Source organism: Artemia sp. Qi Xiang Cuo, chromosome 3 (genome assembly GCF_049724085.1).
Source record: "Artemia sp. Qi Xiang Cuo chromosome 3, ASM4972408v1, whole genome shotgun sequence".
NCBI lineage: Eukaryota > Metazoa > Arthropoda > Branchiopoda > Anostraca > Artemiidae > Artemia > Artemia sp. Qi Xiang Cuo.
This window is the reverse complement of record NC_142796.1, coordinates 75988806-76006300: the sequence shown is the minus strand read 5'-3', so window position 1 is coordinate 76006300 and position 17495 is coordinate 75988806. Positions and strand designations below refer to the sequence as shown.

Genomic DNA, 17495 nt, shown 5'->3' with positions numbered 1-17495 from the left:
GTTTATGAATATTCTCTTACCGGTATTTGAGGTGTCTTGTCCACTGAGGAAATTGAGGAAAAAGGAAAATAATCCAAGAAAGCCATGGGTGACCCCAGAATTGCTTGAAATGATGGAAATGCGAAACCAGAATTTTGAAAAACATTTACAGAGCCCGGAAAATGTGAGTTTATTTGAAGAATTTAAGCGATTGAGAAACAAAGTTAACCATAAGCGTCACAGTGAGAAAAAAGCCTATTATGCTTCTACTTTTGATGGTAAAAGTGGTGGTGCAAAAGAAACCTGGCGACTAATAAATGAGGTTTTAAAAGGGATGACTATCGATAATGATGGAGTAAAGAGTCTGTTGGTGAATGGAAGTGAAATCACTGATAAACAGGAAATGGCAGATGAATTCGGAAAATATTTCACGAACATAGGCGCAAGTATTAAGGAAGAAGTAGCTAAAAAGTCAAGAAGACATCTAGAGAAGTCCTTTATCGATAATCGAGGCGAAGGGTGCATTTTTTCGTTAGAGAGGCAAAGGAGATTGAGAGCACAGTGAAAGGACTGAAGTCCAACTCGGCCAGAAAGATGGACTTAATCTTAGAGCTGTAAATGCTATCCTAGTTTATATATTACCTTGTCTACTTGAGTTGATAAATCTAGCACTCCAGAGCGGTGAATTCCCTAGTGGTCTCGAACCGGCGAAGGTAATACCACTGTATAAAGAAGCCAACAAACAAAAACTATTGATTTAGTAATCAATTTCGTTATTGCCTGATTCTTCTAAAATCTACGACAAGATAATGTACAGGAGATTTTATGAATATTGGGATAAACTAGGAATATTGTGTAACAGCCAATTTGTATTCCGCAGCAAACATTCTACTAGCCTACTAGATGTAGTCAATGGAGCTCTAGAAAAAGGTTTTATTCCTTTAACGATCTTTGTCGACTTCAAAAAAGCCTTCGACACTGTGGATTTGAGTTGTTGCTGTGTCGCCTATCTAGTCTGGGGGTAGAAGATGTTTGCTTGGATTGGTTTAAATCATATTTGTATGGAAGGTAAACTAAAGTTATGTTAGGTGACATCGTTAGTGGAGTCTATCCTGTAAAATGTGGAGTTCCACAGGGCTCAGTCCTGGATACTCTGAGGTTCTACATGCCTGAAGCAATTGTTACAACATTTGCAGATGATACTGCTTTGACGATTTCTGCACGGTCACTGGAAGAACTAGTGGATAAAGCAAACCAAACGCTGGAAAACCTTTAGGTGTTTACCTCCTTGAATTACTTTGTTTTTAATACTTCTAAGACAAAACATATGATTTTAGTTGGATAGCAAAAACTGCAAACAGTACTTCTATAGTATTTGAAAATGTGTCAGTTTCGGAGATTTTTGGAAATAGATATTTGGGGTTCTTGCTGATCATGAGTTTGGTTGCAAGAATTACATAAACATGATTTCTTCTAAACTTGCAGAAGCTCTTGAGGTAATAAGGCGTTTCAAACATGTGTTACTTTTAACTGTTTTAACAAATATATACCATACTGTTTTTCATCCTTTTATTGTTTATGGTTGCTGTATTTATGCATCTAATTTTTCTTCAAATATTAAAAGACTGCAGATTCTTCAGAATAAGGCGCTTCGAGTACTGGGTGAGTTTGTTCAGTATGAGCACACGCGTGAATGTTTTATCAGTTTTAGAATTTTAAATGTTCATCAGATCAGAGACCATCAGGCGAGAGTTTTTACTTACCAAGTGCTTAATAGATTATCTCCAGAATATTTTAGAGGTTTTTTTTAAGTTTAGTTCTGATTATCATCATCATAGGACTAGAGGTCGTGGAAGCTTAGTCTCAGAAGTAAGGAGTACGAGTCAATCTAGTTTTCCAATTAGAAATTATGCAGTTAATTTGTGGAATGGTTTCCCGGAGAGCATTAGGGAGTCAGAAAACCAGTTTCAGTTAAAAAATTAGATCAAAAAAGTTTTTGTTGGGTGGGAATTAAATATTTTTGATTGTTGTTTGTTACTTTTTTTTTTTTATTCGGGAGAGTTAAATTGTTTTGAAAAGTATAAAAAGAGTAGGAAGAGTGAATGAGTTTTGTTTATGATGAAAGATTGTGTGACGCTGCTCAAGCCACAATAGAGGCTTAATAAAACGTCATACGTTCTTACCATTTCTACGTTTGTTGATAATGTTATTCAAAAATGTGGTAAGTGCCAGTTAAGTATGATGTAATTATTAGTTGAAAATAAAAGTCATCTCATCTCATCTAATATCTGCGACGGTTTCCGGGACCCATAATCAAAATATAGAGAAATTCACAAATCAAAAATTCTATGAGACCAGTAGTGGAGTCATATTCTGTTAGACGACTGGGTTTCACTCGCATTAATGTCAGACAATTTGATAATTTGAGTCAAATCTCTACCACTTACCTTATGTACAAGGTACATACCATTTTAAGCAACCTCGATGCCAAACGTTTCACTAAACTTTATCTTAGCTTGTCTTCTCAAAGCTTTCGGCTAAATCGACTACATCGTAACTGACTTACTATTGGACATCTTTCAAATGAACCCTCTTTTAATAAATTATAAAGTTATTCCTCAATCGGATCAAAAGCGTAATAGACTCTCCCCCCCCCCATTTACAACGAGATTCCCAATTAATTTTTACTAAGATGCCCTTTTTCATAGCTATTGTAAATAGGTTCGTAACGAGATCCATCAAAGATAGAAACTTGTGGACGACTCTTCGATCCTCGAAATATGCAGTAGACATATCAGAAACGACCGCCTTGAAATCCTTGCTCATAGTATGAATGAAATTAAAATTTAAACACAACGAACGGTATTTACTTATGTATTTCCAAACGTGCCATCAACACATAATAGGACACTTTCTGTCCCGTAACATCGTAAGAGACGGTTTCCCCGTTTAGCTCCTCAGCTATTTCAATTTACTAGCCGTTCTGTGCCCTTACAGAGAGACATCCAAAAGTTTCATTTACTAAATATTCTTCCTCTGTCTATTTTTTAGTTTTCTTTTATTGCACTTGTTTTAACCTATTTCGTTGATTTTTATGGGATTCTTTAAGCTCTAGTCTTACGTTCCATATTTTGAGTCAGGTAATTTGACCTAGGACTTTTCGCTTACTTTCATTTGTTACTAACCTGCTGCTTTTATTATAACTTCTCTTTGACTCGGTTTACGCTTATGATTTATGCTTTGATTACTATTTAGTTTGACCTACATCGCCGCGTACAACATTTTGTACGACAAGTACAAATAAACAACAACTTTCAGCATAGTAAGCACTTGTCGTATAGGGAAACAAGTTTTGCATTCCCGCATCAAAAAAAGATGCTGCCTGTGATTACAGTTTTGTTTTAGCATCTTTTTTCACCTCGTCGCTTCGGTTTGTTGAAGTTTTGGCCACCAAAGATTGATTTCGTACACAAAAAAGTTGAAACTCAATAAGTGTCAAGTCTGGGCAGTAGAATGGGACGATTAAGCCGCTCCCATGAAAAATCAATAATTCTCGAAGCTTACATAATTCTTATGGATTTTGTATTAAAACAGTTTGACCCCCCCCCCCCCACAGCCCAGACATGGCACCAAGTGATTTTCCCGTTTTACACGCATAAAATCATTTAATGGCAGCCAAAATTTCTACGAAGACGACGCAACGAGCCGAAAGAAACTATTAAGAATACGAGTACAATCCCAAAAGCTGCTTAGTGACCCCTATCCTCCCCCAAAAAAGGAAGGAATATTCCCAAAAGCCCCCCAGAGAACTAGGCCAGAAGTGTTTACTCCTCTATCAAGTCTAATGAATATTTGACAGCCCTTTCCGAAAAATGTGCAAATGAAGAGCTCTCGGAACCGGTCTGAGATACATATATAGGAACTTAATAAATTTCCACCAAAACACGAAAATTTCATTGAGAAATAATTGGAATTTGGAATAGCCAAATCGACTTTTCTATATGATTTCTAGAAATCTAAAAGATGCAAAACTTCCAATCTCACCCTTCGAAGAGATATTTTTACGCTCTACGTGAGTCTGATATGATGTAGCATGACCTATAGATGACATTTAAGATCCATTACATTAAATAATCCATTACATGAAAAAAAGAAGCCAGACGAATGAAGTTGCTTTTAGTGTCAGGACAGTTTTTTTTTTTTTTTTTTTTTTTTTTTTTTTCTTAAAGGAAGAAAAAACCTCGCAAGAACTACCCGAAAACCGTGCAAACAGTACTTTCTAATGGAATTTTGTTCTTTTTTAAAATTAAACAACGATAGATAAGGCAGCAATAAAGTTCGAAGGATGATTTATGAGCCATAAAAATTTTCCTTCAAAGCTAATTCTTAAAAAAGAAGCAAAAATTGCTTGAAGATGCACTTTCCCTTCTTCTACTTACTTTTCCACAACATCTGGAGAAGCCGGCCTTCTAGACTCAATGTCACTCATAGCATTCCACTCATTCAAACACGATCGGTCGGAATTGATCCTTTCAGTATAAGCAGCTGTCCATTTATGGCTAGTTCCACCTATGAAGTGATTAGAGCTTCGAGCACGACCGCTAGCTTTATGTAGGCACTGTAAGACTGACCTGATGAAAGGAGTATTTTCCGTAAGTACACTAATCAATTAGTCAATCTTTTATTAACACAATAGCACATAAATATACTAAATGCACAAAACATTAAAAAAATACATAAATAAACACACAAAAAAGCAACGAAAAATTATATCATAAAGCAATCAGCGAGCAAACGCTGCACAGCAGGGAGAGGGAAATATAAGTTGCTGCTGTTGACAAAGGAACAAGTTCCCTCTCAGACTACCAGACTCTTCTAAGGCAGAAGATCAGCGTGGACCGGCAGACTTTAGCAGAATTTCGACTACTAGCAACTTGACAAGTGGAAATATTATAAATCCGAGATAGCTGAAAAACGCCTCTTTTTACTTTGAAACAGTTGAAACAAAAGTTGATCTCTATTTAAGGGCTATATTCATTGAACAAGAGTTTTGCTTAAAACAAAAGTAGACCTCTATTTAAGAGCTATATTCATTTAAACGAGTCTTTCGACAAGTTTAAAACCTCGTTATGCACGCAAAGCTGTTTTCTGAGCAAAATAAAGGAGTGCAACACTTTCCGTGCTATGCTGTTTAAAATATGTCGGTAACGCTTTAACAACACTTTAGGTTTTCATTACCAATAAACTTCATTAAAAATATTACCATGATTGGTAATATTTACCATGATTGGTAAATTTCCTATATGTTTGGAATCACTAATCACCAATTCATCACTCTATTGAAGGCGTAGACACTCAAGTAGTCACATAGTTAGTTACTTTTAGTATAAGAAAGTTTTTAGATTCAAGAAGGGGAATCAATTCTTTTATATCTGTGCTTTGAGGCCTAGATCTCCTTAACACGCACTTGAGGCCTAGAATCCATTACAAAAAAACAAACAAACAGAATATGCAAGTTCAACCAAACATGAAATTCCATCCGTCGGTGGATACACACGCGGATGAAAAATAATACCAGTATAACAATACAAATTAGAAGGCGATACAACTGCAATAAAAGATGGACTTCAACAGACCGGTTACAAATAATGTTCTTTTATTTTACAATAAAGGTTATGAGGGCTTCGGAAACGAAAATGAGCACGAAATTTTTTTAAATTTTGTTATTATAGAAACCGATTATTTTAAATTATATAAAACGAAAGTTAAGATCAGATAACTTACCATAAGGTGTGAACAGATACAGGCTTAAAGATGCGTTGTTCATCTCCACTTGTAACACTGAAACCTCTGAAAAATAAAATAGTGCATATATGAATATGACATACTAGTCCTCAGTTTAATATAATTATTAGATAGAAAAAATGACATAACGAAGATTCTAACAGTTGTTGGCTGAGAAAAATGTACTGTCTGAAAGAGCGCTTTCTAAAAAAAGACTTGGATGTTCGAGACTATAAATGACAATTATAACAAAAACAACAAATATGACGACAAGACCCGCAAGCTACGACTGGATTTAGTAAATTCACGCATAACCTTTCTGATTTTGTTCACGGTTTTCTTCCATTAGTGTTTTCATTTACTTGTAACCTGTCTGCAGGACAAATAATTATTTAATCTTCGAACAGCCTTGTTCTTTAGCTTGGCTGTCTAAGAATTGAATTGACCCAGGGCCAACAACGACGGATTTCGATTACGGACGAAATATTAGATACCAACGAATGCTCGCAGCCACTGCTCTGACCCAACACGCGCTTCTTCCATACGCTCCCCTTTCCCCAATAACACTTGGGTATGCTAACATCTTGTTGCTTATTTATGAAGTTGATCCCCCTTTCCGGAACGCAGGCCCTCCCAAGACACATATTCCTACTTACATCACTATTAGAGGCCCATGCATATTCACTACTTGAGACAGACTTCAATCAACTTACTTAGGACCAACGTTCTGCCTTACCGAGAAGTCATGTTACTTTACCGAAGACTATATGTTATGATATTTATTAGCACTTAAAGCCTTTATGGGTCATGGCTAACACAAAAATACAGCAACAACGACAAAATTATAAACTAAGACACATTCTTAAATCCAAATCATATTATAAATACATTACAGGAAATAGTCTTTACGTGTCATACCTGTACCCACAAACTTTCCCGACTTCTTAATCCCATAAACATTTCTATCACTTCATATACTATCCACCTATTTTTCCTTGTGTAATATTTCGGAAAAGTTACCCCCCCCCTCAAACAAAACTCACAATAAACAAAAAAATGAATTCAGTCATCCTTCCACCTCCACACATTGGGCAAATGTAAGTGCTTATCTTCGACTTCACTCTTCCCAGATACTTTCCCTTGTCATCAAGTGGTAAACATACGTATTATACCTATGGTATATACGCATTTACTTAAAAAAAATACGGACCTAAAATTTTAGTGTTTACTCTATTATTTCAAACTTATTATCATAACTGAAGCGTCTTTCTGTAACTTAATATAAATACTAACGATATACAGGATTTGCTATCAGATAAAATATTTTTAAACCACAATTTCCTTCCTTTTAAAAAATTTAATATCAAATCTGAAAATTTGGATTAGTTACAATTTACAACACAATATAATGGATAAAACACAAAAGGATTAGATTCAGAGAGGCGCGATACTTCTAAAGAGTGAAAAAGACAGCCTGAGGATCTACGGTTAGTATTAAATCAATTTCAATTGTCCAGTCTACTTACCTTCAGCTTTTAACATTAGCGTTGACAAAAAAAAAAAAAAAAAAAAAAAAAAAAAAAAAAAAAAAAAAAAAAAACAATGAAGAGGTGGAAATTATGCAACAAAAAACCCACAGGATACAAACCATTTCTATTTTGCCTGGTTTTCATTTATTTTTTAAATCCATCTTGAAATCGGAAATGCGAAAATTATAAACAGTAAATAGAAATAATTTAGCCTCTATTAAGATCCAATTAAACCAATGAAGCACTAAATAAAAAAAGAAAGATTTATAGATTTCGATCACATATGTGTTGCACGGCAACATTGCTGCTTTCGTAGTTTTCTTTTCTTTTTATCGTTGTAAGCGGCCTGCAGAAACAGACAGAAATATGAAAACTTTTTTTTTCGGCACAACGATCATATAGCGAAGAAGAAACGTTCTCCTTGGCCTAATTTCTAGTCTTCCCCAGAAAAAAAAACATTTGTCTTTCCTAGATGAACCAGAGACGGCGCTGTAGCACTGCCCACGTAAATAGCCAAGCACCTCCTTGTATTTTTTATTTATTTTTTTTCCCTTGGGGGGGGGGGGGCTCATTTGATCGATAGTTAAAAGTTATTGTGTCCTTTTCAGGAGAATAAGGTAATTGGAGGGCAATCGACCCACCTCCTGTGCCCTTGTTTTACCATCTGGCTCCGTCGTAGCCCCAAAGTCATTTGATCAAAATTTTTATATTGTCCTTTTAGTTCAAGATAGTTAAAATATTCAATAAATATGGTTAAGGGGACGACGTGAGACCCAGAAGCCCTGTACCATGGGCAGTAAAGTATGCAAAATTGTCAATTGTTTACAAATAGATTTAATAGTAGAAAAAGAGAAGTATTGTATTGGTTAGGGCGTCCAGTTTCCTAGTTTCCAATCTCCAATTCCAGTTTCCAAGCCTTTTCCTAGTCACTTCGAATCTAGGGTATCTTTTGATCTAAAGTTGAAGTCCTAGTAGCCTTTTTAAGGGCCAAGAGTGATTGGAGGGCAAACGGCCTGCGTCCCATGCCTTTTTCTGCAGCGCAACCCTGCCGAAACTCACTTGATGTCAAGTTAAATTTTAAAATTGTCATTTTGTTCTGAAACGTGGAAAGATGTAATAAGTATGCCGGGGTCAACCTTAGCCCAACATCCCCATGAGCAATGTCCCTAAATAATATGAATTACTCATTTTTAAAAGACAGGTTTGAGTAGAAAGGTGGGAATATTTGGTCTTGGTTGTCCAGTCAGAATAGAAGCTCTTAAGGGCCAGTGAACCATGATCAACCAAGTTTACCAGAAATAGCGCCAAAAGATGACACGCCTTCTTCAGTAAATCAAAAGACAACATGTGCAACCCAGCTTTCATATTATATGCAATATCTCACGAATTGGTTGGGGGATCGAGTTGAATATTTCAAGGGATGATGGGGAGGGGGGGGGATCAAATGAATACTAGACTTGACTTGGAGAGGGGGCAGAGGGATACAAAAACACTATATGTATCCTGTTTATCAAAATAGCACATCCACAGTACCTCAGTAACAGCTCCAGGGATGCAGGTTGAGACTTGAAGATACTACTGGGGAACGGAAGAGAGAGGGTTTAGCAAGGGTCTTCAAATTTTGTGTTGTGCTGAGGGGAGGGAGAAGGAAGTAGGCTAAACAGTTTTTGCTTCCTAGCCGCGAAAACCTTTTTGCACAATAAGCTAGTGTGGGACTTGTAGGACCTAAGCGCGATTAAATAGTTCAGTAAATCAAAAGAGACTATGTATTCCCAGGTTATCAAAATGGCTTGTATGTAATGTCTTGGGCACAGTTTAAGGCATCAATTTGTAACTTTCCGGTAGCGTTGAAGAAGGAAGATGGAGGCAGAGGGGCTTCAAATTTTATGTTGGGACAGAGAGGTTAAATACGTTTAAATAAACTGTCTCAACTGTAAGTCGACTTGTCAAGACTGTACAACTGAAACTACACTAAAATGTGTTCAATACAAGCGGATGGGCTTGAAAGGGACATAGTAAAAAAAAAAAACAAATATAAAGCTGTGGATATTTAGTAGACACAAGATAAAATTTAACCACATTCATTTTTCCCAGAAAAGCTCTGGACCCCTATTGCACTAAGGCGCCAAACACTGAGATTCAGCGGGGATTGATTACCACTGAAAATTCAATTCTTATAAGGATCGTCAATCGACTACGTTCAAAAGCTAGACTCGTACTGGCGCCATGTCTTCTTTGCCAGAGACAGCTATAACCAGTTCAATCACTTCTCATTTACTGTAAAACCTTAAAGGTTGAATTATAGCAGAAGCAAGCATCAAAACCCACTTCTGAAATTATCATAAGACTTTAGACACCCGATTTTAAACGCACACATTGTTCTGCAGGGATGTATTTTTTCTATCACATCAGCTTTCAAATTTACTCCCACATAATTTCGTTCAAAAGGCAAGAATAATCCACCACTGGAAGTGTCATACGAAGCAAACTGTTTGTTCTCAACTACTACTGAGGGTACGATATTTCTAAGGATGGTCTCGAACAACGCGGAGATATCTTTGCAAATACAATGCAGCCTATCCATCTCCGCATGAAACACAACATTCAACTTATTGACTCGCGGAAAAACGAAACTAAGAAACTTCAAGTGCAGCACACATTTTTCATAAATTTCAGGACCTTTTCTGCAGATTCCGACCTTGAGGTCTAGAATTCCTCGTTAAAGAAGACTTTTAGTGTTCTTCATCGTTCTAAAATATGTGGAACAACAGATTAAAGGAAGAGGTGTGATTTTCAGTGTTCTTTATCCTCTGAAACTCTTTAGTTGCCAACAACAATGCCAAACTCGGTAAATCCTGGGGAGATCTCCATTAAGACTAGACGTGTCCAGAAAAAGCTATGACAGACACAACCGAGAAGACGGATTGTCAACTTACACCAGAGGCTTTAGCCCCGTCACCTCTCCCGGATTCACAGAAGCATTATCCAATCAGAACCCAATGCAATTAGCTTTCCCATATTTCTAATACAAAGCAGCTTATCTAATTCTTCTTTCACGCTCTGATTATCAGCTTTCACTACCAGAGGACATTGCTCAATCCCAGGCAAATCTGTGATGCATCAAAGTTCTATGCAGGTCATAAATTTCGGCTGATATTCTCACAGACTTTATTTCGTTCATGGAAAGCATGAAATTTTGCTAAGCTGAATGCTACAACTACTATTACTGCTAACAACTCACTACAGCACCAAGCCACCTGAGGTAAACATAGTTACGTAAGCTCCTCCTCCATCCCAATCAATTTAAAGCTTGCTTCTTGTCACCTTCCCTAAAAGTCCCAATTTCCGTTATATTCTTGCTTACGACCTTATCCCACCCAATTCAGGGACGACATAGTTTTGTATTTAGTTCTAGATGATTGGCCGAAAAAGACAATCTTTGGCAGTCTGTCATCCTTCATCCGGGCAGCTTGTCCCAGCCATCTAAACCTTTCCCTCATTATAGCCCTAGAAAGCAGGATAGAACCACAATTTCCGTACAGCTTACTGCTTAAAATACAGTAAGTCAGACGGGTACCCAAAAGAGCCCATAGATAGTTGCTCGTGGAGAATATCTAACAAATCCTCCTCCGTCTATCGAAGCACCCACTTGTCAGAGCAAAACTTGACCACTGTCATCACAGTAGCTTCCAATATTCTAATCTCGGTTTGCAGACATGTCTTCTTAGTCTTCCATATTTTTTTCGAATGTAAAAAAAAAAACAAAAAAAAACAACAAAGGGCTATTGCCCTTTTTAATAGTCGAAAGTGATTGGACGGCAACTAGCCCCCCCCCCACGCCCATAATTCCCCCAACACATCCAATAAGTTTTGAGATAGCCATTTTGTTCAGCGTAGTTTATTTCCAGATAGAAAATATATTTTTGAGGAGGGAACTCCCCCACAACCCTCAGGGCAAGGGTTTTAAGTTATGCCCTGGGGGCATATAAGGTTTTTATAGAAGGCGTTGTCGTAGAAACTTCAAAAGGGGCTCATTCGATTGGAAATTCAAAGGGCTAGTGGCTTTTTAATAGTCAAAAGTGATAGGAGGGCAACTTGTCCCTCCCCACGCCCATCATTCCCCCAAACACATCCAATAAAAATTTTTAAATAGCCATTTTATTCAACGTAGTTGAAAGTTTTGGAAATTAGGTCTTTAAGGATGAAAACTCCTCCCCCCACAGCCCTCAGGGCAAGGGTTTTAAGTTATGCCCTGGGGGCATATAAAGTTTTTATTGAAAACCTTGTCGTAGAAACTTCAAAAGGGCTCATTCAGTTGGAAATTGAAAGGGCTAGTGCCTTTTTTAACTGTTGAAAGGGATTGGATAGCGACTAACGCCCCTCTCATGCCCACCATTTTCTCAAACACATTGAATTAAAAATTTGAGATATCCATTTTGTTCATCGTAGTTGAATGTTCTGGAAATTTTGTCTTTTAGGATGATAACCCCATCAGAGCCTTCAGTGCAAGGGTTGTAAGTTATGCCCTGGGGGCATATAAAGTTTTTATTGAAAGTGTTGTCGTAGAAACTTCAAAAGGGCTCATTCGATTGGAAAGTGATTGGATAGCGACTAACGCCCCTCTCACGCCCACCATTTCCCCAAACACACCCAATCAAAATTTTGAGATATCCATTTTGTTCAACGTAGTTGAAAGTTCTGGAAATAAGGTCTTTTAAGATGATAACCCCCTCAGATCCCTCAGTGCAAGGGTTGGAAGTTAAGCCCTGGGGGCAAATAAGGTTTATAAAGAAAGTTGTTGTATATGATTTATAGAATAGACTTTAGTTTTCCTCAAATCCAATTTTTATTTACAAGATATTCTACCTATTCATGAGGTAGAAACTTTGCAAGTCACTGGCTGGACGCTGGTCTTCTTCATTATTCATCAATAGAAGTAGAAATCAGGTAAAAACGAAATGGCTGTTGCATTTCAGAATCCTCGCAGAATAGTTGAAATATCTAAGAGCTATGCTATTGTAACATAACTAGTAATCAAAATAAGTATTATTTTTATTCCTCGAAAATCACTATATACAAAACTTCGAACAGACTCCTTCAGGCAAACTTTAGAAGTATATTAGAACTGCGGGATTTGGCTTGAGTTATCGTGAATGAAAATCAACTTATCCACTCTGTGTGGACTGAGGCCATTTCTTTTCTAAGTCAATATCAGAGTCACTATCAGGCCTACCACCAAAAATAGTCTTTCTGCGGTCACACTAGTCTCAGGAATAGACAATAACTTGCTGGCAAGTGCGGTGACGTAGGAAATTTCATCACGATTGTGTCTTCGGAACAGAAGAACGTTGCCGTAACCGTCGTCTTCGGTTTCTCCCGATTATTCGCAGCGCACTAGCGCTACCTAAGTAAAGAACGATGTGGGCACAATATGTTTTTTTTTCGACAGGCACTTCGTATCGAAGGAGTTGTCATAGAAACTTCGAAAAGGGCTCATTCGATTGGAAATTGGGGTCGCTAGTGCCCTTCTTAATATTCAAAAGTGATTGGAGGGCAACTAGCCCCCCCCCCCACGCCCATCATTTTCCCAAACACATCCAATCAAAATTTTGAGATAGCCATTTTGTTCAGCGTAGCTGATTTCCAGATAGAAAATATCTTTTTGAGGAGGACACTCCCCCACAACCCTCGGGGCAAGGGTTTTAAGTTATGCCCTGAGGGCATATAAGAACAATGTTGGCATAATGTATCATATATTATTTGTTTACTTTAGAGCAGGGCACTTCATATGGAAGAGGTCGTCGTAGAGACTTCAAAAGGGGCTCATTCAATTGGAAAACAAGAGTTCTAGGGCTCTTTTTAATAGTCGAAAGTGATTGGAGGGCAACTAGCCCCCCCCACACCCATCATTCCCCCAAACACATCCTACCAAAATTTAGTTGATTTCCAAATAGAAAATGTGTTTTATAGGAGGACACTCCCCCACAACCCTCACGGCGAGGGTTTTAAGTTATGCCCTGGGGGCATATAAGGTTTTTATAGAAGGCGTTGTCGTAGAAACTTCAAAACAGGCTCATTCGATTGGAAATTCGAAGGGCTAGTGCCTTTTTTAGTGGGGGGGGGGGGGGACTAATTGCCCTCCAATTACTTTTGACTATTAAAAAGGGCACTAGCACTTTGAATTTCTGATCGGATGTGCCTTTTTTGAAGTTTCTAAGACAACGCCTTATATAAAACCTTATATACCCCCAGGGCATAACTTAAAACCCTGGCCCTGAGGGTTGTGGGGGAGTGTCCTTCTCAAAAACATATTTTCTATCTGGAAATTTTGATATGCCCTGAGGGCCTATAAGAACAATCTTGGCACAATGTACCATATATTATTTTTTTTTAATTGTAGTCGAAAGTGATTGGAGGGCAAATAGCCCCTCCACCACGCCCATCGTTCCCTTAAACCTATCCAATCAAAATTTTAAGATAGCCATTTTGTTCAGCGTAGTTGATTTCCAGATAGAAAATGTGTTTCTGAGGAGAATACTCCACCACAACCCTCAGGGTAAGGGTTGTAAGTTATGCCTTAGGTGAATGTAAGGTGTTTACAGAAAGCCTTGTCGTAGAAACTTCAAAACAGACTCATTCGATTGAAAATGTTTTTGAGAAGGACACTCCTCCACAACCCTCAGGGCAAGGATTTTAAGTTATGCCTTGGGGGTATATAAGGTTTTTATATAAGGCGTTGTCGTATAAACTTCAAAAAAGGCGATTGGAAATTCAAAAGGCTAGTGCCTTTTTTAATAGTCGAAAGTGATTGGAGGGCAACTGCCCCCCCACCACGCCCATTATTCCCCCAAACACATCACATAAAATTTTTGAGATAGCCATTTTATTGCGTAGTTGATTTCCAGATAGAAAATGTGTTTTTGAGGAGGACACTCTCCCACGACCCTCAGGGCTAGGGTTTTAATTTATGCCCTAGGGGCATATAAGGGTTTTATAGAAGGCGTTGTCGTAGAAACTTCAAAAAAGACTCATTCGATTGGAAATAAAAAGGGCTAGTGCCATTTTTAATAGTCAAAAGTGATTGGAGGGTAAATAGCCCCCCCCCCCCACACGCCAATCATTTCCCCAAACACCATCGAATCAAAATTGTGACATAGCCATTTTGTTCAGCGCAGTTGATTTCCAGATAGAAAACATGTTTTTGAGGAGGACACTCCCCCACAACCCTCAGGGCAAGGGTTTTAAGTTATGCCCGGGGGGGATATAAGTTTTTTTTTATAGAAAGCGTTGTCGTAGAAACTTCAAAAGAGGCTCATTCGATTAGAAATTCAAAGGGCTAGTACCATTTTTAATAGTCGAAAGTGATTGGGGGCAACCCCCCCCCCCACGCCCATAATTCCCCAGGGGGCATATGAGGTTTTTATATAAGGCGTTGTCGTAAAAACTTCAAAAAAGGCTCATTCGATTGGAAATTCAAAGGACTAGTGCCCTTTTTAACAGTCGAAAGTGATTGGAGGGCAACTAACCCCCCACGCCCATCCTTCCTGCAAACACATCCAATAAAAATTTTGAGATAGCCATTTGTTCAGCGTAGTTGATTTCCACATAGAAAATATGTTTTTGAGGAGGACACTCCTCCACAACCCTTGGGGCAAGGTTTTTAAGTTATGCCCTGAGGGCATATAAGAACAATGTTGGCACAATGTACTATGTATTATTTTTTCCTTTAGAGCAGGGCACTTCATACGGAAGGGGTCGTCGTAGAAACTTCAAAAGCGACTCATTCGATTGTAAATTGAGAGTTCCAGTGCCCCTTTTAATAGTCGAAAGTGATTGGAGGGCCACTAGCCCCCCCCACGCCCGTCATTCCCCCAAACACATTCAATCAAAATTTTGAGATAGCCATTTTGTTCAGCGTAGTTGATTTTCAGATAGAAAATATCTGTTTGAGGAGGACACTCCCCCACAACCCTCAGGGCAAGGGTTTTAAGTTATGCCCTGGGGGCATATAAGGTTTTTTACCGAAGGCGTTGTCGTAAAAACTTCAAAACAGGCTCATTCGATTGCAAATTCAAAGGGCTAGTGCTCTTTTTAATAGTCGAAAGTGATTGGAGGGCAACTAGCCCCCCCCCCACGCCCATCATTTTCCCAAACACATCCAATAAAAATTTTGAGATAGCCATTTTGTTCAGCGTAGTTGATTTCCAGATAGAAAATATCTTTTTGAGGAGGACACTCCCCCACAACCCTCGCGGCAAGGGTTTTAAGTTATGCCCTGACGGCATATAAGAACAATGGAGGACACACCCCCACAACCCTCACGGCAAGGGTTTTAAGTTATGGCCGGGGGGCATATAAGGTTTTTATAGAAGGCGTTGTCGTAAAAACTTCAAAACAGGCTCATTCGATTGGAAATTCGAAGGGCTAGTGCCTTTTTTAGTGGGGGGGGGGGCTAATTGCCCGCCTATCACTTTCGCCTATTAAAAAAGGCACAAGCCCTTTGAGTTTCAAATCGAATGAGCCTTTTTTGAGGTTTATACGACAACGCCTTATATAAAAACCTTATATACCCCCAGGGCATTACTTAAAACCCTGGCCCTGAGGGTTGTAGGGGAGTGTCCTCCTAAAAACATATTTTCTATCTGGAAATTTTGATATGCCCTGAGGGCCTATAAGAACAATCTTGGCACAATGTACCATATATTATTTTTTTACTTTAGAGCAGGGCACTTCATACGGAAGGGGTCGTCGTAGAGACTTCAAAAGGGGCTCATTCGATTGGAAATCGTGAGTTTTAGGGCCCTTTTTAATAGTCGAAAGTGATTGGAGGGCAAATAGCCCCTCCCCCACGCCCATCATTCCCCCTAACACATCCAATCAAAATTTCGAGATAGCCATTTTGTTCAGCGTAGTTAATTTCCCGATAGAAAATGTGTTTTTGCGGAGGACATTCCCTCACCACCCTCAGGGCAAAGGTTTTAAGTTATGCCCTGGGGGCATATATGTTTTTTTATAGAAGGCGTTGTCGTAGAAACTTCAAAACAGACTCATTCGATTGGAAATATGTTTTTGAGAAGGACACTCCCCCACAACCCTCAGGGCAAGGGTTTTAAGTTATGCCCTGGGGGCATATAAGGTTTTATATAAGGCTTTGTCGTAAAAACTTCAAAAAAGACTCATTCGATTGCAAATTCTAAGGACTAGTGCCTTTTTTAATAGTCAAAAGTAATTGGAGGGCAACTGCCCCCCCCCCACCACGCCCATTATTCCCCCAAACACATCCAATCAAAATTTTGAGATAGCCATTTTATTGCGTAGTTGATTTCCAGATAGAAAACATATTTTTGAGGAGGACACTCCCCTACAACCCTTAGGGCAAGGGTTTTAATTTATGCCCTGGGGGCATATAAGGTTTTTCATAGAAGGCTTTGTCGTAGAAACTTCAAAACAGGCTCGTTCGATTAGAAATTCGAAGGGCTAGTACCATTTTTGATAGTCGAAAGTGATTGGGGGGCAACAACCTTCCCCCCCATCATTCCCCTGGGGGCATATAAGGTTTTTATATAAGGCGTTGTCGTAAAAACTTCAAAAAAGGCTCATTCGATTGGAAATTCAGAGGACTAGTGCCCTTTTTAATAGTCGAAAGTGATTGGAGGGCAATTAACCCCCCCCCCCGCCCATCATTCCCGCAAACACATCCAATAAAAATTTTAAGATAGCCATTTGATTCAGCATAGTTGATTTCCAGATAGAAAATATGTTTTTGAGGAGGACACTCCTCCACAACCCTCTGGGCAAGTTTTTGAAGTTATGCCCTGATGGCATATAAGAACGACGTTGGCAAAATGTACTATTTATTATTTTGTTCCCTTAGAGAAGGGCACTTCATATGGATGGGGTCGTCGTAGAAAAGTCAAAAGGGGCTCATTCGATTGGAAATTGAGAGTTCTAGTGCCCTTTTTAATAGTCGAAAATGATTGGAGGGTCACTAATACCCCCCTCCACGCCCATCATTCCCCCAAACACATTCAATCAAAATTTTGAGATAGCCATTTTGTTCAACGTAGTTAATTTCCAGATAGAAAATATGTTTTTGAGGAGGACACTCCCCCTTAACCCCCAGGGCAAGGGTTTTAAGTTATGCCCTGAAGGCATATAAGGTTTTTACCGAAGACGTTGTCGTAAAAACTTCAAAACAGGCTC

The 17495-nt window shown here is 38.6% G+C and overlaps 1 protein-coding gene and 1 long non-coding RNA gene across 2 annotated transcripts in view; one reads left to right on the top strand and one right to left on the bottom strand.

Moving 5' to 3' along the window:
* Positions 1–17495, bottom strand: part of ssh (Protein phosphatase Slingshot) — a 68381-nt gene that overhangs the window by 25805 nt on the left and 25081 nt on the right. The window contains exons 4-5 of the mRNA XM_089086580.1: positions 5764–5829; positions 4419–4610 (exon numbers count right to left, since the gene is read on the bottom strand). Of these exons, the coding sequence (XP_088942706.1) occupies positions 4419–4610; positions 5764–5829 (258 nt within the window). The remainder of the gene's footprint in view (positions 1–4418; positions 4611–5763; positions 5830–17495) is intronic.
* The window catches only part of LOC148954539 (uncharacterized), a 43726-nt gene continuing 33436 nt past the window's right edge, over positions 7206–17495 (top strand). Inside the window, exon 1 of the long non-coding RNA XR_016141530.1 lies at positions 7206–7250. This is a non-coding gene — a long non-coding RNA (uncharacterized LOC148954539). The remainder of the gene's footprint in view (positions 7251–17495) is intronic.